Source organism: Pongo pygmaeus, chromosome 13 (assembly GCF_028885625.2).
Source record: "Pongo pygmaeus isolate AG05252 chromosome 13, NHGRI_mPonPyg2-v2.0_pri, whole genome shotgun sequence".
NCBI classification, from domain to species: Eukaryota; Metazoa; Chordata; class Mammalia; order Primates; family Hominidae; genus Pongo; species Pongo pygmaeus.
The window spans coordinates 78,257,811-78,279,963 of record NC_072386.2 but is presented as its reverse complement, the minus strand read 5'-3'; the positions used below and the strand labels follow the sequence as shown (position 1 = coordinate 78,279,963).

Sequence of the window (22,153 nt, the reverse complement as noted above, 5' to 3'; positions counted from 1 at the left end):
AAACAACAAAAAAGGCTTATCTCAAAATGATTTGTGTGACTTTCATCTAACAGAGTGAATTCCAAGAAGATTCACAGATAACCTATGAAGATTTTAAGAGAATTATATTATCAGAAATACCACTAGACTGGACTGGTAGGTACAGGAACATTTCAAAATGAACAGGCACTCCCAAATTTCTATAAGCAAAAAGCAGGCTGAGAAAACTACTCAGCTGTAAACAATGTGCCAGCACTTATGAAAAGAGAAGGATGATCCAGAAAGCCAAGTCAACGGTCAGGAAGAATTATTCCTAGGCCCTCAGTCCTAATCAAAGACCTTCCAACATTTGTCTGTCTAGATTTCAGAGTTACTATGGACATGTGACTCCTTTGTACCTGTTTTCTTTCGTTGAACAGTACCTATAGTGGTTATCCAATGCCTGTTCCACCACTCTATATTGGAGGAAGGGTAGATAACTTGCTTTTTTAGTTCATAGGTCTTCTTATCAAACAGAACTGCACTCAAGGTACTGTACTCAAGGAATAACAGAGAAGGCTCATCTGTACCTAGATCTGATCTGAATGATGATATCTTGGATTTTGAGCTGATGTAAAGGGATAAGACTTCTTAGGGGTATAGGGAGGGGGTAAACATATCCTATTTGTTCAATACGGATTATCTGAAATAACACACAGATATCCTACATTGTAGGGAATATTAATATTCTACTTTAGTCTAAAATGTGATTCTTTTTAAAAGAATCCTTTAATTTTGGAACAATTTTAGGTTTACAGAAAGTTACGAAAATAGTAGAGTTCCTAAATAGCCTTCACTTTGTTTTCCCTAATGTAATTATGTATGTATGTAGCTAGGATATAATTGTCAAAATTAGAAGATTAACATTGGTAGATTACCACTAACTAAACTCAGACATTGTTTTGATTTCACCAGTTTCTCCACAAATTGTCCTTTTTGTTTCACGATTCAATTCAGGATACCACATTGCCTTTTGTGATTTTCGTGGCTATTAGCAGTTGGAAAATGAAGGACTTAAACCAAGCTGTTACTAGTTGCTCCATATATTCGCCATATTTATCCAACTGACTGCACATCTATAGGAAACAGAAGCTCCTACCACACTAGATGGTTGAATGGTTGCCCCCCAAAAGCTATGTCCATGTCCTAATTCCTGAAACCTGTGAATGTTAACATTATTTAGATAAGGGGTCTTGCAGAGATATTAAGTTAAGGGTCCTGAGATGAGGAGACCATCCAGGATTATCCAAGTGGGCCCTGAATGCTATCACAAGTGTCCTTATAAAAGGCACAAAGAGGAGAGACAGAAAAGAAGAGGCCATGTGAAGATAGAGGCAGAAATGGGAGTCATGTAGTCTCAAGCCAAGGAACACCAAAGGATTGGTGGCAGTCACTAGAAACTAGGAGAGGTATAAAACGGCTTTGTTTCCCTGAACGTCTAGAAGGAACATAGCCTGTTCACTATCTTAATTTGGGACTTCTAGGTTCCAGAACTGTAAAGAAATAATTTTTGTGATTTTAAGTAACTAAGTTTGTGGTAGCTACAGAAGTCACAAGAAACTAATACAAATAAAAGGCATCATACTAGAGTAGGAGTACATATCATTTATAGATTCCTCTGTTAAATGGTAACACCTCCTCCACCACATCAATAATTCCTAACTCTACCTGCACTACCCCTACCCCACCAATCTTAATACAGTGGGACCAATGAGTAGGATATTGGTTCCTACCTACATTTTTAATTGTCTGAAATGAGATTAATTTACATGATCCTATTGCTAAAAGAAGTAGCTCTACTTACCTTTCTTTTGGTTTATCATCTCTTTTTCTTTCGTAAGTGGCATGGTCTTGCTTCGTTGGATCATAATGTATGATGTCCCTATGTAAAAAAAGGAGGGGAGGTTGGAAGAGATAAAAACAGAACACTAATACAAAAAGTAAGTAGCAAATTATAATTCAGCACTAGGAAGATTCTAATTTTGCAGCAAGAAGAAGCCACATGACATCAGATAAGATAACTAGGATCTTACTAGAAATAATATATACATATATTTTTCTTGGAGACAGAGTCTTGCTGTGTTGCCCAGGCTGGAGTGCAATGGCGTGATCTTGGCTCACTACAACCTCTGCCTCCCAAGTTCAAGCGATTCTCCTGCCTCAGCCTCCCAAGTAGCTGGGATTACAGGCATGTGCCACCATGCCCGGCTAATTTTTATATTTTTTGTAGAGACGGGCTTTCACCATGTTGGCCAGGCTGATCTCCAACTCCTGATCTCAGGTGATCCGTCCATCTCGGCCTCCCAAAGTGCTAGGATTACAGGTGTGAGCCACCGCGCCCGGCCGAAAAACTATTTTAAACTACCTACTTTTGAGATTTCCTGGATTTTTTTTTAGCTTTTAAAATGATTTTAAACATACTAAAATACATACAGATAAAATGATATACTATCTGGGATTTGCATAAAACATTTCATTGTGTAAAGTAGGGGTTGGATAAAGGTATAGAAGAGAACACTGGTCACATGTTGGTGACTGTAAAAGCTAGGTGATGGTGTACAGGTAATGATGGTGTACAGGGCTTTCATTAGTCTCTCTAAATTGCATGCCTGAAAATTTCCATAAGTTACATTTATATAAATAGTTTTACAGTTACTACTTTAACTGTTTCCCTAATGAAAGCGATGCTGCTATGACATCTAAGTGTATAAATACAGAAATAATTTAAGATTAGTTTCTTGAAGTGAATCACTGGGTCAAAGGCAAGTATATTTTTAAGGGTCTGATACATATTGCCAGCTGCCTCCCCAGGCCATTCAAAGAGGCCTAGTTTTAAATTGAGTTCAAGAAGACATTTATGGCAAAGGATGATATGGTAGAATGGGATGGAACATAAAACATACTTAAATTTCTTAGCAGCTACTGATCCTCTGTTTGTAGAATTGCTTAAGTTGATTTGCAAAACACTTTGTATAACATTCAGGGCTTTCTTTTTTTCTTCAGCAAGCTCTTCTTCCTCAGTTTTCTTTTCATTTACCTCTTTGAGGGAAAGGGATAATTAATAATCTCTTGGAAAACACAGCCTGAGAAGTCTCAATCATCAAATATTTACCAAGTACCTAAACATTTACAAAATCCATTAAGACAGGAAGAAGAAAGTTTAACCTCATTTCACTAACCTCCATATCCCAAGACCCTCAGCCATAGCAAACTCAGAAAGTCTGCGTGACCAGACAATGAAAAGTCCTACTTCTGTTCCTAATTATGAAACAGTCTGAATTTAATGGCTTTCAGTAGCAAGTCTAAAACTTTTAAGGTAAAGAATGACAAATGTAATAGAGCAAGATACTAATAACTACAGTGATTATAGAGTCTTTGATTTTTTTAACATTCTAAACAATCTAAATTACGTAAATCTAAAAATGATAAAGACAGTGAAAAATAGTAATGGTATATCTGACAATATAAGGTATTAGTGGATAGTTGCTTCAGTCTTTGATTCAATAACAAGTATTATGGGAAAAAAACCATATGCCCTACACATACTAAGGCATCATGGACTTTTACAAGCTACTATCCTCAACCTCTACAAATAGACAAAATATCACAGAATAAAGTTAAACAGCTAGTTTGGATTACAGAAATACAAAAGTAGTCTAAGCCTGTATGACTCTTTCAACTTACTGCAGGATATAAATAATCAACTAACAGAAACTAGAATAAAATGCTGATTTAAGTACTCTACAGGGATGCCCCCAAAGTTTCTAAGGGTTCACAGGAAGTTGAGATAGTGTTTAACTGAATCAAAAGATGCTTTATAAACTAAGTAGAGTTATGAGGTAGGAAAGATAGAGTTGAATCCCTAGAGGTGGTAGGAAAGCATGCTAGGTGTTGGAAACAAAACGAACACATATACTGAAATAATAAAGTACAAAAAGTTTACACTGCATTAGGTTGAAACATGGAACTGCTAATTTCAACAACTTTTGACTATCAAAAACATCAATTTAAATTTTAATCTAATAAGCATTAGGGAAGTAGACTATAATGCTGAAAAAGGCTCAAGGTAATATAGGCTGGCTGTACTGCTTACTTGAGACAAAACGTTGTGCCTCAAAATTTGGGAAGGGGTCTGGTGCAGTGGCTCCATGCCTATAATCTCAGCACTTTGGGAAGCTGAGGCAGGAGGATCACTTGAGGCCAGGAGTTTGAGACCCGCCTAGGCAACACAGCGAGACCCTGTCTCTATGAAAATACAAAAATTAGCTGGACATGGTGGCACGTGCCTGTAGTCCTAGCTACTAGAGAGACTGAGTTTGAGGTTACAGTAAGCTATGACTGCGCCACTGCACTCCAGCCTGAGGAACACAGTGAGATCCTGTCTCCAAAAAAATAAAAATAAAATGTTGAGAAGGAAAGAAAAAAACAACAGAGATTCTAAGAATGGACACGCCATCAACATAGAAAGGTTAAGAAGAGCTGGTTTGGACTTGCTGCGTTTTAACACAAACTCAGGAAAGCCTGTGGAAAATATCCAACAGGCATTTAAGACCAGTTGGGAGCTCAGCAGAACAGCAAGGAAGAAAGAAGATCCAAATTTGAAAAATACTCATGTGCAAGTGAAGGCTAAAGCTATAGGGACTTACAGAACCCTGGGAAGAACCCATATTTGGAGGCAAAAGAAAAATTAGGAATCGAGTTCAGAAAACCAGGAAGTTATGATGCAATTGGAAGCAAAGTGAACATTTCAAGAAGGGATGATCAACAGTGACATATGCTCTAGGTTAGCTGAAGAGGATGTCATTGGAGTCAATGCCACTGTACTTGGAGGACAAGTTGTTTATGGCTTTGAGGGAACACACACCCAAAGAGTTGTAAAGAAACAGACAAAATTGGCAGAAGTTAAGAAAATAACCTCTCTGTGTACCTTCTAAATGAAGGTTAGTCTCCAGGTTCTGTTCATTCTTGTGTTTTCAACATGGAGTTTTGAGTGAGAAAGTCAAGTAGAATACAATGCTGGAAAGGGCTCAAGGTGATGGAGGATGGCTGTGCTGCTTCTTGCAGGATAGACAAACATTGTGCTTTCAAAAGTTGGAAAAGGGCCAGCTACAGTGGCTCATGCCTGTAATCTCAGCACTGAAACAGAATTTGGGAGGACCCTAGAGAATTAATTTTAAAACTCTCTGAACCTTGGTTTCCTGAAACAGTCCAATACTGTTAATAATCACCTCAAAGAATTGAGAAGATCAAATCACAGATTGTTTTCAATAAAAAGCCAACTGCTACTGAATTAGATGTAATTTACTTTTTCACTTCAAATTTAGAACTGAAAGAGAGATGGAGTAGAAACTTGAAAACTGGCATGGTTAGAGGAATGGCTTTTTTGGGACCACAAGACCTAACTATGTCTGTAGAAAAAGGAAGAAGCTAGAAGGGGAAGAATGAAAATGCAAGTGATGAAAGGGGTAATAGGAAGTAGGAATGGTGAGGATTAAAATGCAGATTCGATTAATTCAGGAAAGAGAAAAAAAAAGAAGGGCAGAGAAGTTCTGAGATTAGGAGAGGGAATTAGGGAGCTCATTCAAGCCAGCGACGTAAGAGGTAAGGTGTTTTTAAAAGGGTAAGAGGAGAAGGTCCTGTAGAAAAAGATTGGAAGTACTGCTGTGAAAAATGCTACATTAAGTGAAAAGAAGTAGAATTAGGATGCTTCTGATAGCATCATTACTCTTAGATACATTCAAATAGGGATAAATTCAAGTAAAATGGCATTCAGTGATACACTGCTTTAAAAAATAATCTGCACCAGGTATGCACACTGGAGGATGACAAACACTCTTCCTTTTAGAAAGCCAGGAGTGACTTAACCATCTTCCATGGCGTCACCCAGAACCTGCTGATCCACTGACACAGGCTGCCAGGTAGAAAGCTCAACTTCTTCTCATGCCAAGGATGGGATAGAGGAAAATGGTACCTTTGGTGGATGTTATTTTTTCCTTTCCTTTCTGGCAGCTCTAAGTAATTAAATTTTCCTAAATTACTATGTACAAACAAACTTAGTATTAACTGTACATTTGATTATAAACTCCTCAATCCAATGTCTTGGGATGGAGAGTTTCTTCATGTGTTAAACAAAGGAGGTATACTAGGTGATTTCTCAGTGTCCCCAGATATCACATCAGGACTCTGGACAATGACGCATTTACCTTCCTGTTCCTCTTCACTGTCAGTTTCTAGAAATCGAGAGTCCATGCGGAATCTGTCATCAGTGCCAAAGTGCGACTGTAAATCCATGAGCTACACAGACAGAAAACATACATAATTGATAGCCACATTCCCAAGAAATTGCTTCTGACGAAGACTGTCAATGTACACCTCCCCACACACTGAAATTCACTACATTAAGATGTTTGCCTACCTCCATCTACTTATGAACCAATCAGAGAGGATCACAGAAGACTCACTCTCCAAATAAACACCCCGACACTATAATGTAGGTTAAGGTCTGCCTGCATGTACCCAGGTTTAAGGACTATGTCAAAAAATAAGGACATGCTGCAAGTTTAATAATTTTCAGTCTTCACTAACCTTCTGTCCAGCTCTGCCCTCAAACTGAGGCTTAATTTTGAACCTATTACTGTCATCTTCAGAATCAGATTCCTCATCACTGCTATCAAACAGCTTCCCTGATGTTTTACCCATAGACTCCTGTGAAGAAACACAACATTTATTAATAGCAGAGGCAAACAAGCAGTATTTCCCTTCATAACGTAATCTTCTCCCTCACATTGAAAGCCAGTAACCCAGACTTATCTACCAGGAATGAGTAAATGGTGGGTCAGGTGGAAATTCCTGACTCAGTGAAATCTAACTGGCCTCTGGGATCACTAATCCAGAGGCTCCCCAGTGAAGCCTGGATTTGGGGAGGTAGTTATTACATGCAAGAACAGTTTTTGTAGTGTTTCACTAATATTGATGTCATGCTGCAGGTGTTGTGGAGAATATAGGTTCACATATAAAAATCTCCAAGACCCCTGTAGTCTCAATATGCGGTGACCTGGCAAGCCCTGGGTCTCATTGGGGCTCTCAGGAGGGTTTTATGTTGAGATTGCCAGTTGTTTGTGGTGTGGATCTGCAGAAGTAGATGAATGTCCACAGAGACATCCTGAACTTCTTACTTTCACCCATTCCTCTCCTGGATGGCTCTGCTCCTGAGTCGATGTCTCCTCTGTTTCACATTCACTGTCAGAACCGAAGATGATGTGCGTTGGGTTATCCTCTGGATGTCCATCCTAGGGAGGCCATCGAAAGCATTGCAACTTAAAAAGATTTATAATGAAGACTCCAAAAGCAATTGCAACAAAATCCAAAATTGACAAGTGAGATCTAATTAAACTAAAAAGCTTCTGCACAGCAAAAGAAAAACTATCAACAAAGTAAACAGACAGCGTACAGAATAGGAGAAAATATTTGCAAACTATGCACCTGACAAAGGTCTAATACCCAGAATCTATAAGGAACTTAAACAAATCAACAAGCAAAAAACAAACAACCCTAGTGAAAGGACACAGCAGACATTTCTCAAAAGACAAACACGGGGCCAACAAGCATACAAAAAAAAATGCTCAACATCACTGATCATTAGAGGAATGCAAATCAAAACCACAATAAGATACCATCTCACACCAGTCAAAATGGCTATTACTAAAAAGTCAAAATATAACAGATGCTGGCAAGGTTGCAGAGAAAGAGGAATGCTTATATACTGCTGGTGGGAATGTAAATTCATTCACCTACAGTGGAAAGCAGTTTGGCAATTTCTCAAAGAACTTAAAACAAAACTATCATTTGACCTACAACCCCATTAGTGGATATTTGCCCAAAGGAATATAAATCATTCTACCATAAAGACACATGCACACATATGTTTATTGGAGTACTATTCATAATAGCAAAGACACGAAATCAACCTAGATGCCTATCAATGATGGACTGGATAAAGAAAATGTGGTACACATGCCCCATGCAATACTATGCAGTCATAAAAAAATAATGCAATCATGTCCCTTGCAGCCACATTGATGGTGCTGGAGGCTACTATCCTAAACAAATTAAGACAGGAACAGAAAACCAAATACTGCATGTTCTCACTTATAAGTGGGAGCTAAATGTTGAGTACACATGGGGGAGCAATAGGCCAGGTACAGTGGTTGACACCTGAAATCCCAGCATTTTGGGAGGCCAAGGCAGGCTGATTGCTTGAGCTTAGGAGTTCGAGACCAGCCTAGGTGACATGGTGAAACCCCATCTCTACAAAAACACAAAAATTAGCTGGGCATGGTGGCACGTGACTGTAGTCCCAGCTACTCAGCAGGCTGAGGTGGGAGAATTGCTTGAGCCTGGGAGATGGAGGTTGCAGTGAGCTGAGATCATACCACTGCACCCCAGGATGACAGAGTGAGACCCTGTTTAAAAAAAAAAAAAAAAAAAAAAAGGGAACAATCAACACTGGAGTCTACTTGAGGGTGGAGGGTGGGAGGAGAGTAAGGATTGAAAAGCCACCTATTGGGCTGGGCACAGTGGCTCACGCCTGTAATCCCAACACTTTGGGAGGCCAAGACAGGTGGATCACCTGAGGTCAGGAATTTGAGACCAGCCTGGCCAACATGGTGAAACCCCATCTCTACCACAAATATAAAAATTAGCTTGGCGTGGTGGCAGGTGCCTGTAATCCCAGCTACTCAGGAGGCTGAGGCAGGAGAATTGCTTGAACCCAGGAAGCGGAGATTGCAGTGAGCCAAGATCACACCATCGTACTCCAGCCTGGGCAACAAGAGCAAAACTCCATCTCCAAAAAAAAAAAAAAAAAAAAAAACAAAACACCTATTGGGTACTATGTTGATTATCTGGGTAACAAAATAATCTGTACACTGAACCTCCAAGACACACAGCTTACCCATGTAACAAACCTGCACATATACCCCCAGAACCTAAAATAAATATTGGAAGAAAAAAAAAAAAGCATTGCGTCTTAAAACAACCCAATCTCAAACTGAACATGTCTAAACCTATCACTCCCTTGCCCTGCCAAGTCTACTTCCTGCCCTTTTTCCTTATCTAGTGAATGCCATCACCATCTATTTATTTGGCCAAGACAGAAACTTACAATTCCTCTTTCTATCCCTATCCAGTTATCACCAAGTCCTATCAATTAAACTTCTTGGTATCAATTCAGTCAATCTATTCCCACTGCTGTTATAGTTTTGACTTTCCACCTCCCCAAAGGCTCTCCTTGGTTACAGACGGACCCGTTTGATTTGTTTTCATCATAGTCTGAAGGATCGCTCCCAAACAGAGGTTGACAAACTTTTTCTGTAAAAGGCCAGAGTAAATATGTTAGGCTTTGCAGGCCACATATCGTCTTTGTTCTGTATTCAAAAACTATTTTTAGCTTGAAGGCTGTACATAAATAGGTCATGGGCTGGATGGCCTTTGAGGTGTAGTTTGTCAACTCCTGTTGCAAAATAGATGCAATTAATCTTCTCTCCCTTGCTTAAAATTCTTCACTCTCTTTTCATTTTATGAACAAAATCAAACCACTAGCCTCATTTCTTGCCATTCATGCTGTATAAGTTTTAGTTACACTGATTGAAAACATCCACCCTTGTATAAACTGTTCCTTTTTCCTAGAATGAAAGCCTTTCCGCTCCCTTCCTGCCCTTTCACCTGGGCCTGACCAATTCCCACAAATCTTTTCCTACCACTCAGCTCAGACTACAGAAGCTCCCAACTGACTTAGTGTGTCTCCTGTGTGCTGCCAGGGCACAGGGGCACAACCCCCTCCTGGCCCTGTGTAACTTAACTGTGACTGTCAGCATGCCACACCATGAGCCAAAAACTGTATGAAAGGCAAGATCACCATCCTCATACTATAAATCTGGCACTTACTATAAAGGTGTACTTAACAATTGTTAGAAGAATGAACAAAAGCCCATTACAGTAAATCTTGGCAAGGTATAAATCAATTGACAAGTGATTTATATGTAAATTCAGACACATTTGAATATATTACTTAACTACACCAGGTATAGCTTCTAAATGAAAGAAAATTATAAAGAAATTTTCAGATAAACCAGATGAAAAAGCTAACTCAAGAACCAAAATATGAAACTGGTGAACACCAAGACAATCAGCTCTATGGGGGCACACCTAACTTCATGGGAAAGAAAAGCTGGACTTTCTGAGTTCTTGTTAAATCCATACATTGAAAATATACTCACCAAATTTGCCAGAGCATTATGCACCAGCTGCTTCTGCACTTCTTTTTCTTTTTGCCTCGCTTCCAAGGCTGCCAAACGCTTCTCATTGTCTTCAGCATGCTTATCTTTAGCACTCAGATCTGATGAATTACTAATAGAAAGTGAGAAATCAGTTTTGATTTCCCGAGTGTCCTTGGATGAGACCTTTGGTGATTTCTTGAGAGATGTAAGGCTGCTTGAATCAGACCTCTCTTCCTCTGAAGCTTCTGTCTTTGTGGTACTATGGCAGCTGTCTTTGTCAAAGCCTATGTTGTGAGTCTTTGCACTAAGACTTAAGGACTTCTTACCTTCTAACGGCCTAGAAATAGGATTCTTACTTCTCTTTTCAGAACTCCTAGGGGACACTGCCTTGTGATCCTGGCTCTCAAAAGTGGTCTGTCTTTTTTGAGGCTGAATATAGTTTGGGCCATTCGCCTTCTTTGTATGTTCGCATGGAGTCACTTCACCTGATGAGCCATTAACATATGGGGACCCATCTTCCATGGATATGATACTGGGATCCTCATGTTTCATGGAATTCTGATCTTTATTAATATTGTTAGAGGCAACACTGTCTTTCAAGGATTTTTTCATTGACTCCTTTTCATATAGACAGCCTACTCCCTTGAAAGCCTGAAATTTTGGCTTTAAATTGTTTTCCTTTGGTTTCTGTTTGCCACAGTTGTTCTCCTCTCCTTCTAACAGGGAAGCCACAATCTCCTCAGGACGAATACACTGTCGGCCTCTGCGGAGGCCAGTGGGAGTCTTGGGGCTCTTGGAGCCTCTGTCAAACTTGCATTGGGTGGTGGTTTCTGGTCCATCACTCTCAGTATCTTCATTTGGAACCTTCAGATCACTGCCAGCCAATTGTTCCAAATCAGCTAAAGTGAGATTCACACGAAGGCAGTTTTTCGTCATGGCATTATACTCCTCGCCTCCTTCAGAGTCAGCTAATTCTGATGCAGAATCAGCATCTTCACTGCTACTGGAGTGAGAGGGAGATTTACAATTAAGAGACTTTAATCCATGACTGAGGGCTGACTCTACATTGCTTTTTCTTTTTTGTAGTTTAATACAGTGATCAGAAAGCTCACAGTTTTCTCTATTTTTGAAAGAAGTTTTCTTCGTAGATTTTTCCATTTGTGAAAATTCTGTACTGTTTTTGACCTTAGCAACATTCTTTTTCATCGCAATGATTTCATCTGTATCTCCTGAGTCATACTCACAATCATTTCTCGTATCATCATCATCACTATCACGGCAAGAGACATTATTTTTGATACCTAAACCTATTAAAGAATGCAGTTTGTGAACGCCTGATTTGAAATCATCCCTTACAACTTCAAAAGGATCATTTTCAGATTCATTTATTGAGGGTTGTGTAGTTCTCTGTAAGTTTTCCTCTTTCGCAATCATCATTCTCAATTCATCTTCAGAATCAGTATCATCATCAGAAATGCTATTTCTCTTCTTGGCAGTTTTCAAGCCAGAAGTCTTAAAAGGTAGATTTTTAAGTTTCTGAGTATCAGAAACAGGTACAGGAGATGATTTAGAAGGAGTAATGGAATCACAAGTTCTTTTTTGGGCAGCCTGTTGCTGTGTTAAGGGTGGTCTCTCTATTACCCTCCTGGGCCTTGTACTCATGGCCAGAGACCCAGTGGAACTCTCATCCTTCTGCACTTTTATTATCTTCTTGGGAGGGCCATGAAAGTCAGAGAACTCTCCTCGCCGTTTCTTACTCATAGGGTCATTCCCTCCTTCTAATTCCCAAGTCAGGCTGGATATAGGAATGGTGTTTGAGAAATCCTCCCCTATCTTCTTCAGGTTGTGGCAATATTTTGAGGGATCATATTTGATGACGTTACACAAGTCAAGAAACAAAACTAAAGCACTTGGTTTTAAGAAAACTCATCAATCTTTGACACAAAAAATATTGCTTAATCTCAAATAAGTCATTTCCCCCCCCTTTCAGTTTCCTGTAAAAGAAAATGAGGACTTAACTAGGTTACCTTTCGGGGTCTAAGAAATTGAACTTTCTATGACACTTTCTGAGTTAAAGTCTAGTACCACCACTATTCGTTGGCAGAAATTACTCGGACTGTAGATAGATATTATAGCAAACCTATTCAGATTATATTACAGGTACACAGGTCTCAGGGCTATTTTCTGTAAATCACACAAATCCAACAATCGAGCTGATACACTAAAGCAAAGTTCTGAGTTCAGGAGAACCCAGAGGACATGGCCACATGTGTGTCCTTTACTCTCAAACTCTTTTGGCTATTTCTGTCTTCTCAGTTCTTACTCATCCTAACTCTGATTCTCCTAGCTCAATAACATCCACTTCACATGAACTCACTCTCTGCAACATTTTTAGGTCTTTATTAGAAAGCTGGCCTGGGCACAGTGGCTCATGCCTGTAATCCCAGCACTCTGGGAGGCCGAAGTGGGCAGATTACATGAGCCCAGGAGTTCGAGACCAGCCTGGGCAACATGGTGAGAACCTGTCTTAAAAATAAAAATTAAAAACTAAAAAAAATCTAGTAAATCTTTACCAGGCCTATGTTGACATTATCCAGGAAAGATTCTAGTTAACATCGATGTGTTGTAATGATGGCTGTCATTTGCTGATTCCCTAAAGCATATGAATAGGCAAGTATTAAGGTGCTTTAAGCTATCACTCTTTTTTGTTTTGAGACAGGGTCTGACTGCTACCCAGGCTGGAGTGCCACGGCATGATTGTGGCTCAATACAGCTTCAACCTTCCAGGCTCAAGTGATCCTCCCAACTCAGCCTCCCCAGTAGCAGGGACCACAGGCATGTGCCACCGGGCCCAGCCTGATTTTTCTTTTATTAATATTTTTTGTAGAGTTACAGTCTCACTATGTTGCCTAGACTGGTCTCAAACACCTGGGCTCAAGTGATCCTCCAGTGGCCTCCCAAAGTGCTGGAATTACAGGTGTGAGCCACTGCACCCCACCTTAAGCGATTACTCTTGAAAGTCCCTTTTTTCAATAACTACTTATATGTGCTAGTTATGTGAAGTGTGCCAAAACATGTCTATTGTCTCTACTGTCCTTCAATATCTTCCTCTTTGCCATCAGTGGCTGCCATTGGTGGAAAGCTGGAAAGTGGAAAAGAAGAAATCAGTACTTTCCTGACACTGAGCCACTTGTAGGGAGGGGAGAGGTCACAGCTATGTCCGGTGCAACTAGGGCCTGGATTCAGGTAGTAGTGGTTTCAGTGGCACAGTAGCTGTGAGCTCGGAGGACACACGTTTTTGCTTCTCTAGTCCCAGTGGGGTAGTGGTTTACTGCAGTTGTCAATCAGTGGGGAATCTGACCTTTGGCTTTTGCTCCTCCAGCTTTTGCTCCTCCAGCACTTGTTTAACTAACTGCATATATTATAATCCCTCTGTTTCAAATACCTGCTACTGTTTCCCTTACTGACTGACACCAGGGTTACAAGCTAAAGAATACATCAAGACGGTCGGGCGCAGTGGCTCATGCCTGTAATCCCAGCACTTTGGGAGGCCAAGGTGGGCAGATCACAAGGTTAGGAGATCAAGACCATCCTGGCCAACATGGTGAAACCCCGTCTCTGCTAAAAATACAAAAAAATTAGCCAGGCGTGGTGGCACACACCTGTAGTCCCAGCTACTTGGGAGGCTGAGGCAGGGGAATTGCTTGAACCCGGGAGGCAGAGGCTGCAGTGAGCCAAGATCGTGCCACTGCACTCCAGCCTGGGGACAGAGCAAGACTCCATCTCAAAAAAAAAAAAAAAAAAAAAAGATAAAAAAAAGAATACATCAAGACACACTGCTCAGAATTCCATGATACCACGTCTTCAAGGTCTTAGACAATGTGACCTCACTGAATAGGCATTAGAATTTGCTCATACTCTGCTCCAAACTATTTCTCAACCCGCCATCCTCGTGCTTGCCCACATATTTTAATCTACTATTCCTACTCCCAGGACTACTTCCCATCACTTCTATTAATTCAAAACCTACCTCAATTCTAAAGCCTTCTTTAATGATGGTCTCTGGGTCTCTCACCCCTCTTTAGCTCCTTCAGCAATGGCTTTGAATCCATATGAATAAATTAATAAACCAACCTGCTTCTTTGGCACTCATCATTTGAATTACTTAATTGTATAAAACCTCAATCCATTTTTTCATGCTCTAATTGTTTCATACATGTAGGTGAATACCAAGAAACTGGGAACACGCAAACAAACACCTAAAGATTCACTGATAAGAGACAGTGAAATGCTAAAGGTATTTTACAAGTATCCATCACTGTGGTAAATAATTACTTTGAGAGGCCAAAGGATATTTTACGTTTATGTTGATTTTTAAGGTGAAGAACAGGTAAGACTCTTCCAAATTTGCTCACAACCCAATTCTAAAAGAAAAAAAAAGAATTTATTTACTATATGTGACACAAATGGAAAAGACTGAATAACAATATTAGGTAAATACAACAAAAAAATCAGTGGGCTATGATTACTGTTGGGTTTAGTTTTCTGACAATGAAATAAGAGTTACCAAAGAGAAAAATTGTGAGAGGGAAGAAAAAAAAAGGAAGATTTGGAGCAGCTATCAATCCCAAGTAAACCGTGTAAGATGGTTTACAAAAAACACTGGCTGCTAATTTGAACAGGCAAACTTGGGACCTGCCTGTATTCCTGGCTACCTATGTCCCTTGAAAGTCCACCTCTGCTTGAGTTTTGATTTATTTCTCTGTAAAATGACGGAGAACTATGCTTACCTAAGACTTGTAAATGCACCTTGAAAATCATAAAGTCCTGTCTATGTTAATTGCCTCCAAGAAAGGGGAAAAGAGGAACTGGTTTTAGACATGACACCCACAATCACGTGATCTCAGGCATCAGTTTCCAGGACCATGTAATTGGCTCAGGCTACAGAGGAGACTCACCTTATGCCCTGGCACTTCCGTCCCTGGCACAGCTTTCATATGGAAATCCACTCCTCCTGTCTTTTCTAACAAGTTGGCGTTACCCGTTGTTGATTCTTCTTTCTTAGCTTTTGCTGCTTCTCTCTCTTGGGCCAATCTGAATCAAAAAGAAAATACAAATAAAAGAGTCAAAATAATCAGCCACGTAAAATGGTTATTTCACTTTAGGTGTGCCTAAATGAGCACCATAAACAGCTTTTTAGTATTAAAAACCAAAATAAAACAAAAATGCTCTCTTAGTAGCCTAATAGCTTACCTACTTATCTGAACATACAATATGTTTTTATTATAGAATACTGGAAGACAGAGCCATTAAGAAAACAAAACATATTCCTTATCCCTCATCTTGTTGTTAATATTTTGTCTACTTAACTTCATCTTTGTTCTATATGTAAATATACATATTTTATAATGTAATCCAAATATCATAAGCACAGTTAGGTACACTTCATTTATCAACTTATATGTTCTTTGAAAACATCACTACGATTGCTGCACAACATGCCTTTCCATCAATCTACTGTAGTTTATTGACCAGTCCCTTACCACCAGCAACTGAACTATAGGGTTGGACAGCAGTGACAAGCTATGCTGTCAGGGCTGTCCCACCAGAGCATGAGGGTTCTTTTCCTAGCCCACCCACTACACTACAGTCAGTCTCCCGAATCCCTGACATGCACGCTTACACCTGTGCTCTGCTCCAGTGGATGTCCCAGTTCCCCTTTATGGAAGACCAAGACCATGGATCGCAAGTTCTCTCAATTTTCCCCTTTCAATTTATAAACGTTTGGCATTTTATGTTATCTTCTCTCCATTCACTCTTCCCCATGACGAAGGTATCTTTCGGAGCCCAATTTGTTAGGTCTTGATTATCCATATCCTCCTAATGAAGAGAATGCCACCTCTTCTGATTCAAATCACCGCCACCTTCTTCAGGCCTGGACAACTGCACAGAGCAGTCCTCACTGGCCTCTTTGCCTCTGGGCTGTCTCCTTTATGTCCCAGAACAACCATCAGACCCATGCTTCTCAGGCATATCCACACAGATACTCCAAGCAGCAGCACTGTGTGCTCAACCTGCTCAGCATGGGGCTCCAGTGCCTGCACACAGTAGGCTGGCAACTGCTGCTGGAATGAAAGGTATATAACCACCCTGTTCACAGTCCTAGGCTTCAGCTGAAGAACAAAATCAAATTCTCACCTTTTTCATAAGGCCAGTCCCCCAAAACATGCCTCAAAGTAGGTTGCTTGCCACTTGTTTTAGAATCTATCTGTTCTTGTTACATTTAATTGGTCTGGAACAAGCTTATCAACTCTCCTGGTCATTCTACCTGTACATTTTTTTTTTTTTTTTTTTTTTGAGACAAAAGTTTCACTCCTGTTGCCCAGGCTGGAGTGCAATGGCACAATGTAGGCTCACTGCAACCTCCGCCTCCCAGGTTCAATCTCCTGCCTCAGCCTCCCAAGTAGCTGGGATTACAGGCGCCCACGACCACACCCAGCTAATTTTTGTATTTTTAGTAGAGACAGGGTTTCACCACTTTAGCCAGGCTGGTCTTGAACTCCTGACCTCAGGTGATCCACCCGCCTCGGCCTCCCAAATTGCTGGGATTACAGGCGTGAGCCACCATGCCCGGCCTCTATCTGTATATTCTTAAATTGTCTCCTATTTTGAAAACTCCCCAACTAACAATACCTTTTCTTCCTGAAAATACCTTTAGGATTTTAAAAGCTCTAATGGTTTTTATAATACATTGTCTTGCTCTTAAATCACTTGCATAATCACTCTTATGCTTGTCATACAGTGATCTCCTATTTCCTTTATATTTTTGTATGACACTAGCATTAACAGTCAAAATCAACATATGCAATTTAGTGGTCTACTAAAATTTAAATGCAGACAATGCTAAGATTCAGCAACTCCATTTTCTGATATAAACTGAGAAACACCTGCATATACATAGGATACATGCTCCAGGATCATCTATGACCATGAAAAAGTAGAAACAGTCATCAGTGGGAAGGGACCACTACACTGCGGTATAACCATTTTCTGAAATAGTACTAACAATTGTTATAAAGGGAGAAGATCTACATTGCCACAAAAGGGTGTGTTAACAAAGAGAAAATAAGTACATATATGCTTTTATAGCTCATTAACAAAGAGAAAATAAGTACATATATACTTTTATAGCTTATTATATACATACATAAATGCACGAAATTATCCTTTCTGTTCGTCTGGGATGAAGGGGATTCAGAGTTGAAAGGGATTTCAGCTCTACTTATAATGTTTGAATTTGTTAAGAATATAATACTATATTACTTGATAATTTGAAATAAGTAAATATATAAAACCACTTACAATATAAAAAAAATAGGGCTTAAATCCATGTGGAGCAAAACTTACCTGTGCAAAAAGCTTTCTTTTGCTAGTTGAATTTGTAATGTTCCACCTTTCCATTTTGTTTTATTTAAAACAGACATACCTATAAAGTAAAGAATTATTACTCAAGTACATGGCAATGCAAAAATATATTTCAGCTTGTGCTTTTTCTAATTATTTAGTATCAAGAAAAATAGGCTTGCTTATCACAAAGAGATCCAGGGGAAGTGGAAGAAAAGAAATGAGACCTAGAGAGAGGGAGCCTAGGCTCTTGTTTCATCTTGACAACTTACCAAAAGAGTCTTTACACTCCCTATCTCACAGTGTTACTAGATTGGAATGAGGCAAAATGTGTAAAAAGTAAAGCAAAATTTATTTGCAATTTGTTTATAAACAAATGTCAGGAACCTCTGAATAACTGATATTTAATGTATATTTTATTGTTATTTCCTATAACTATAAAACATATATTTCCTGTAACTATAAAACAATCATCTTTTCAGGTGAATCAGAGGACACTCTGGAATCCTACAGCACCTTAATTTATCACCTCATACTAATTATCACTGTAGAACTTGTAGATGAATTAACTATGAGTGACTGAACTGTTTAAATTACAATGCCCTAGTAATTGATTTTTCTGAGCATCTGCCATCAGCTTCCTTAATAATACCATTAACAGAATTTTGTAGGTGGTAGATACTATACTAAGTACAAATGTATCTTTTCTTTTTGAGACACAGTGTCCTTCCGTCGCCCAGGCTGGAGTGCAGTAGCACTATCTTGGCTCACTGCAACCTCTGCCTCCCTGGTGATTCTCCTGTCTCAGCCTCCCAAGTAGCTGGGATTACAGGTGCCTGCCACCACACCCAGATAATTTTTGTATTTTTAGTAAAGATGGGGTTTCACCATGTTGGCCAGGCTGGTCTCAAACTCCTGACCTCAAGTGATCCACCTGCCTCAGCCTCCCAAAGTATTGCAAATGTATCATTTAATTTAATTCTCACAGAAATATTATGAGGCAAGCACTATCTTTTGTCATTCATCACATAAGCAAACTTGGGCTGAGAAGTTTAAGTAACTTGCCACAGGTCACAAAGCCTAGTTGATGTATTCTTAACCACAACTTCACATTTGTCACATATATTCCTCAATGTAAAATAGAATAAAGCAAGCTTTTCGCAAATGAAATTACAAAAGACTGATTGCCCTCTTCCTCTATTAGCATGTTCCCTTTACTTATTTTCCATGTCTTTTTTCACTTTTTGGCCTCCAAATAACTAGAATATGTTACTGTGTCAGTGGCAGTATGGATTATCTCCCATTCTTCATTGAAGGCCACTGTTTGCCCTTGACTTTATTAAACTTATCAACAAGAGATTTCACAATTTCAAGGATATGGTCTTACAAGGGTGTATTGTAAAGCCCCCTCAAGAGTGTTTAGTGACAAGGATTAGCTGTCAAAGAAATGATCAGACTGAGGGGGAATGTGGCATAATATTCAGTGGGATATACGTAACAGGCAGTTTCTATGAAAGTCTGGTCCCTTGTCCAAAATATTTGAGAATAGCAGTTTTAAGTAAACCCACCAGCAAAGTGCTACCATGTCCGCTGATGCCAAATGGAATGGACCTAAACCTGCTGAGTTATACGATACTGGAATTCTCTTGATCACTGCTGTCCCTCTGGATAACGTAAAAAATGGCTGTGGAGGTTTAGATTTAGAACCAAAGTTATTCCAAGTTACAGAGTGATATAAAATGGCAAATAGTATAGAAAATATATGATGATCTTACATTTTTTCAGGTCCGCTTCTGCTACATTGATGTTGATATATGCAAAAACTTTCTGTGGGTTTCCTAAAAACAAACAAACAAACAAAAAACAAAAAACAATTTATTTAAATTCTTATCCAGAAAGCAATGTAAAAATGGTTGTTTCTAAATTAAAAAAAAAAATTAGTTATTGAAAACTTATTATTTCAAAGATAAACCTTTTTTTTATTGGCTATAAAAATAAGCATAATTATCAAAATATTCCAAAAAAAATAAGAAAATGTCCAGTAGTCAGTTAAGGAAACATTTTGTTTGTATGCTAGTGATAGTCTACTTAATGGGACACTTAATCCATGTTAGAAAATTCTAGTTCTCAAAACTGGAAGTTAATATGTTTCTGAAATCAGATGTTTTAGAATTTAGAATTTTTTCTTATTTCAGAAACAAATTCTGGTCAAGTTCCACATCACACATTACACCTCCACAACATCACTTAAAACTTTTGGTGTTCAGAGCTAACATTTATCTTGGGGTTGTTGTATTTTCTAGCACTTAACCTGAGTTATGTCTGCCTATAACTACCCAGTGAAAGACCATAAATTTACCTTGGTCATCTTTCCGTGTGATGATCTCCACATCCGAAACTTCTCCAAATCTGCTGAACTGATTTTGTAGGTCTGCCTCAGAAATGTCCTGGCTAAGGCCACCCACATAAAGGCGCTTTGTTTCTCTGTTCACTTTCATGAAGGCTGGGCATATACTTGGTGTATTTTAGTGGGAAAAGTAATTTTCTGTATACAGAGAAGAGTTCTTTCCCTTAGTTCTTCTAAAATCTAACAAAACAACTACTTCCTCTAAACCTTCTGTATCAAATCCGTCTCCTGGATATGTATTTCACTTCCTATTGTATTACTTCTAAATTTTAGTCTTGGAGGTTTTGCCCAAGCCCTACATCCACATCTTTCATGAATGCACTTTGGAACAGCAACCCCATACCCATATAGACACAGGTACAGAGAGTTTTTTCCTCCAAATGGCCATAATATTACACTCTATCCCTCTTAATTTTATGTATTCACGTTTTTAGATGTTTTTCCTTGACTCATTCATACATTCATTTACTGTCTTTAACAAAGTCTGACAGAAACAGGATGTGGCAGGTAACGCACTAAAAGATAAAAAGAGCTAGCCTACCTCTTCCTAATTGTCTCCGCCCCCAACCTACCCACCCCAGCCTTCTTACTCCTAGAAGACCCAAAGAAGTGAATAGAGAGGCTAGGAACTCCTGGAGCTCCTTATAGTCACAAAAGAATAAAACAAATGGCACAATATTATGTCACAATAAAAGTGCTGTAAAGTGGGGTTCAGACACAAAGATCAAGGGATATAGCGAATACAGACTTGTGTTTTTGCTATGTGCCTGCATTATACAAAGTAGTTTGCATGTTTCCCATTTTTCAGGAGAGCACAAGAGGTTAAGTCACTTCCCCAATGCCATACCGAAAATTAGTGAATCCAGGATTATAATGCAGGTCTACCTTCAGAACTCGGAATTCTTAACACTATACTATGAAGTTTGCTGGATCACAGGGGACTCAGGAAAACTTTTCCAGAGGTACTAGGACCCACCATAGTATCTCTCATTTCGTTTAGCACCCAGCAGGCGCTCAGCTCTCGCCCTTCCCTTCCCCAAGAGCTGACAGACTCTTTCCAAACGAGACTCCCAACCAGCGTCCACCACATGGCGTGTATTCTGGGCAGAACTTCGGCCTACCTCTTCCTGAAAGTCTCCGCCCCCAGCCCACCCACGGCAGCCTTCTTTCTCTGAGAAGACCCAAAGAAGTGAAGAGAGAGACTAGGAAACGGCCCTGTGACTTCTCATGCCCGAAACGCACTCCTCACCACGTCGTTCACCTAAAGCCAGCGCCGCTGCAACCCCTAACTTCTGGTCACATGTCCCAACGGAGCATCCTCTCTTCCTTCCTACTCGATTTCCAACCCAGCCTCCTAAGGTTCCGTTACCAGAATTCAGTTCCCAGAGCTTTTAATTTCCTTTCCCGTCCTCCCACCTTCCCTGACGCCTCTGTCACCTCCCCCTCAACGACGCAAAAGAGCCCAAACCAAAATCCCCTAGTTTATATCGAACACTATCGCTGTGTGTACCAATTCCTGGACTAGGTCGGCGTAAGAGAGGAAGTAGGGGAAAAAAATAAAGAGGCGCTCCCCTCCACGTGATCCCAGCCCTGCCTCTTTAGTGACGCACGCGGCCGGGCGGCTCCAAAGCTGCCGGCTAGGGTGAGCAGCGGAGCGCTTGGGCTTGGAGTAGCAAAGAACGCCCTCTCCCGAGAAAGTATGGCCACTGCTTAGACAGCCAGGGAAACGTGTGCGGGGACGTGGAGGACCCAGGCTCTCGTGCGAGCGCGGAGTTGGACGTGCAGGGCCGCTGGGGTCACGCGGGACTCTCCCGCCTCCCCTCCGCGTGAGCTCCGGGATGGTCCGCGCCGGGAGCGCGCGCGAGGCTTGAAGCGCCGGTGAAGCGCGCGGGTCGGAGTGACAGCTGCGCTGCCGGCCCGGCTCCGGTCAGCAACGCGCCATGGACGCAGAGCTGGCAGAGGTGCGCGCCTTGCAAGCTGAGATCGCGGCCCTGCGGCGAGCGTGGGAGGACCCACCGGCGCCCTGGGAAGAGAAGTCCCGAGTCCA

General features: G+C 40.3%; 2 protein-coding genes across 11 annotated transcripts in view; one reads left to right on the top strand and one right to left on the bottom strand.

Moving 5' to 3' along the window:
- The window catches only part of NOL8 (nucleolar protein 8), a 27,856-nt gene extending 6,406 nt beyond the window's left edge, over positions 1–21,450 (bottom strand). For 3 of the 8 annotated variants that reach the window (XR_010123417.1, XM_054502626.2, XM_063650254.1), the window contains exons 1-12: positions 21,356–21,446; positions 20,059–20,244; positions 19,475–19,537; positions 17,703–17,781; positions 15,254–15,389; positions 14,651–14,719; positions 10,296–12,173; positions 7,194–7,307; positions 6,604–6,723; positions 6,222–6,312; positions 2,922–3,057; positions 1,823–1,900 (exon numbers count right to left, since the gene is read on the bottom strand). Coding sequence is in view for 7 of the 8 variants with exons in the window: in XM_054502626.2 (XP_054358601.1) it covers positions 1,823–1,900; positions 2,922–3,057; positions 6,222–6,312; positions 6,604–6,723; positions 7,194–7,307; positions 10,296–12,173; positions 14,651–14,719; positions 15,254–15,389; positions 17,703–17,781; positions 19,475–19,537; positions 20,059–20,197 (2,903 nt within the window). In the remaining variant the exon portion in view is untranslated. Of the gene's footprint in view, positions 1–1,822; positions 1,901–2,921; positions 3,058–6,221; positions 6,313–6,603; positions 6,724–7,193; positions 7,308–10,295; positions 12,174–14,650; positions 14,720–15,253; positions 15,390–17,702; positions 17,782–19,474; positions 19,538–20,058; positions 20,245–20,953 lie in introns of all 8 variants that reach the window. The other 5 variants (XM_063650253.1, XM_054502628.2, XM_054502627.2 and 2 more) reach the window with 5 other exon arrangements.
- The window catches only part of CENPP (centromere protein P), a 286,353-nt gene continuing 285,273 nt past the window's right edge, over positions 21,074–22,153 (top strand). For 2 of the 3 annotated variants that reach the window (XM_063650259.1, XM_063650258.1), the window contains exon 1: positions 21,714–22,153. In XM_063650259.1, the coding sequence (XP_063506329.1) occupies positions 22,047–22,153 (107 nt within the window). In that variant the 5' untranslated portion in view covers positions 21,714–22,046. The other variant, XM_054502643.2, reaches the window with a different exon arrangement.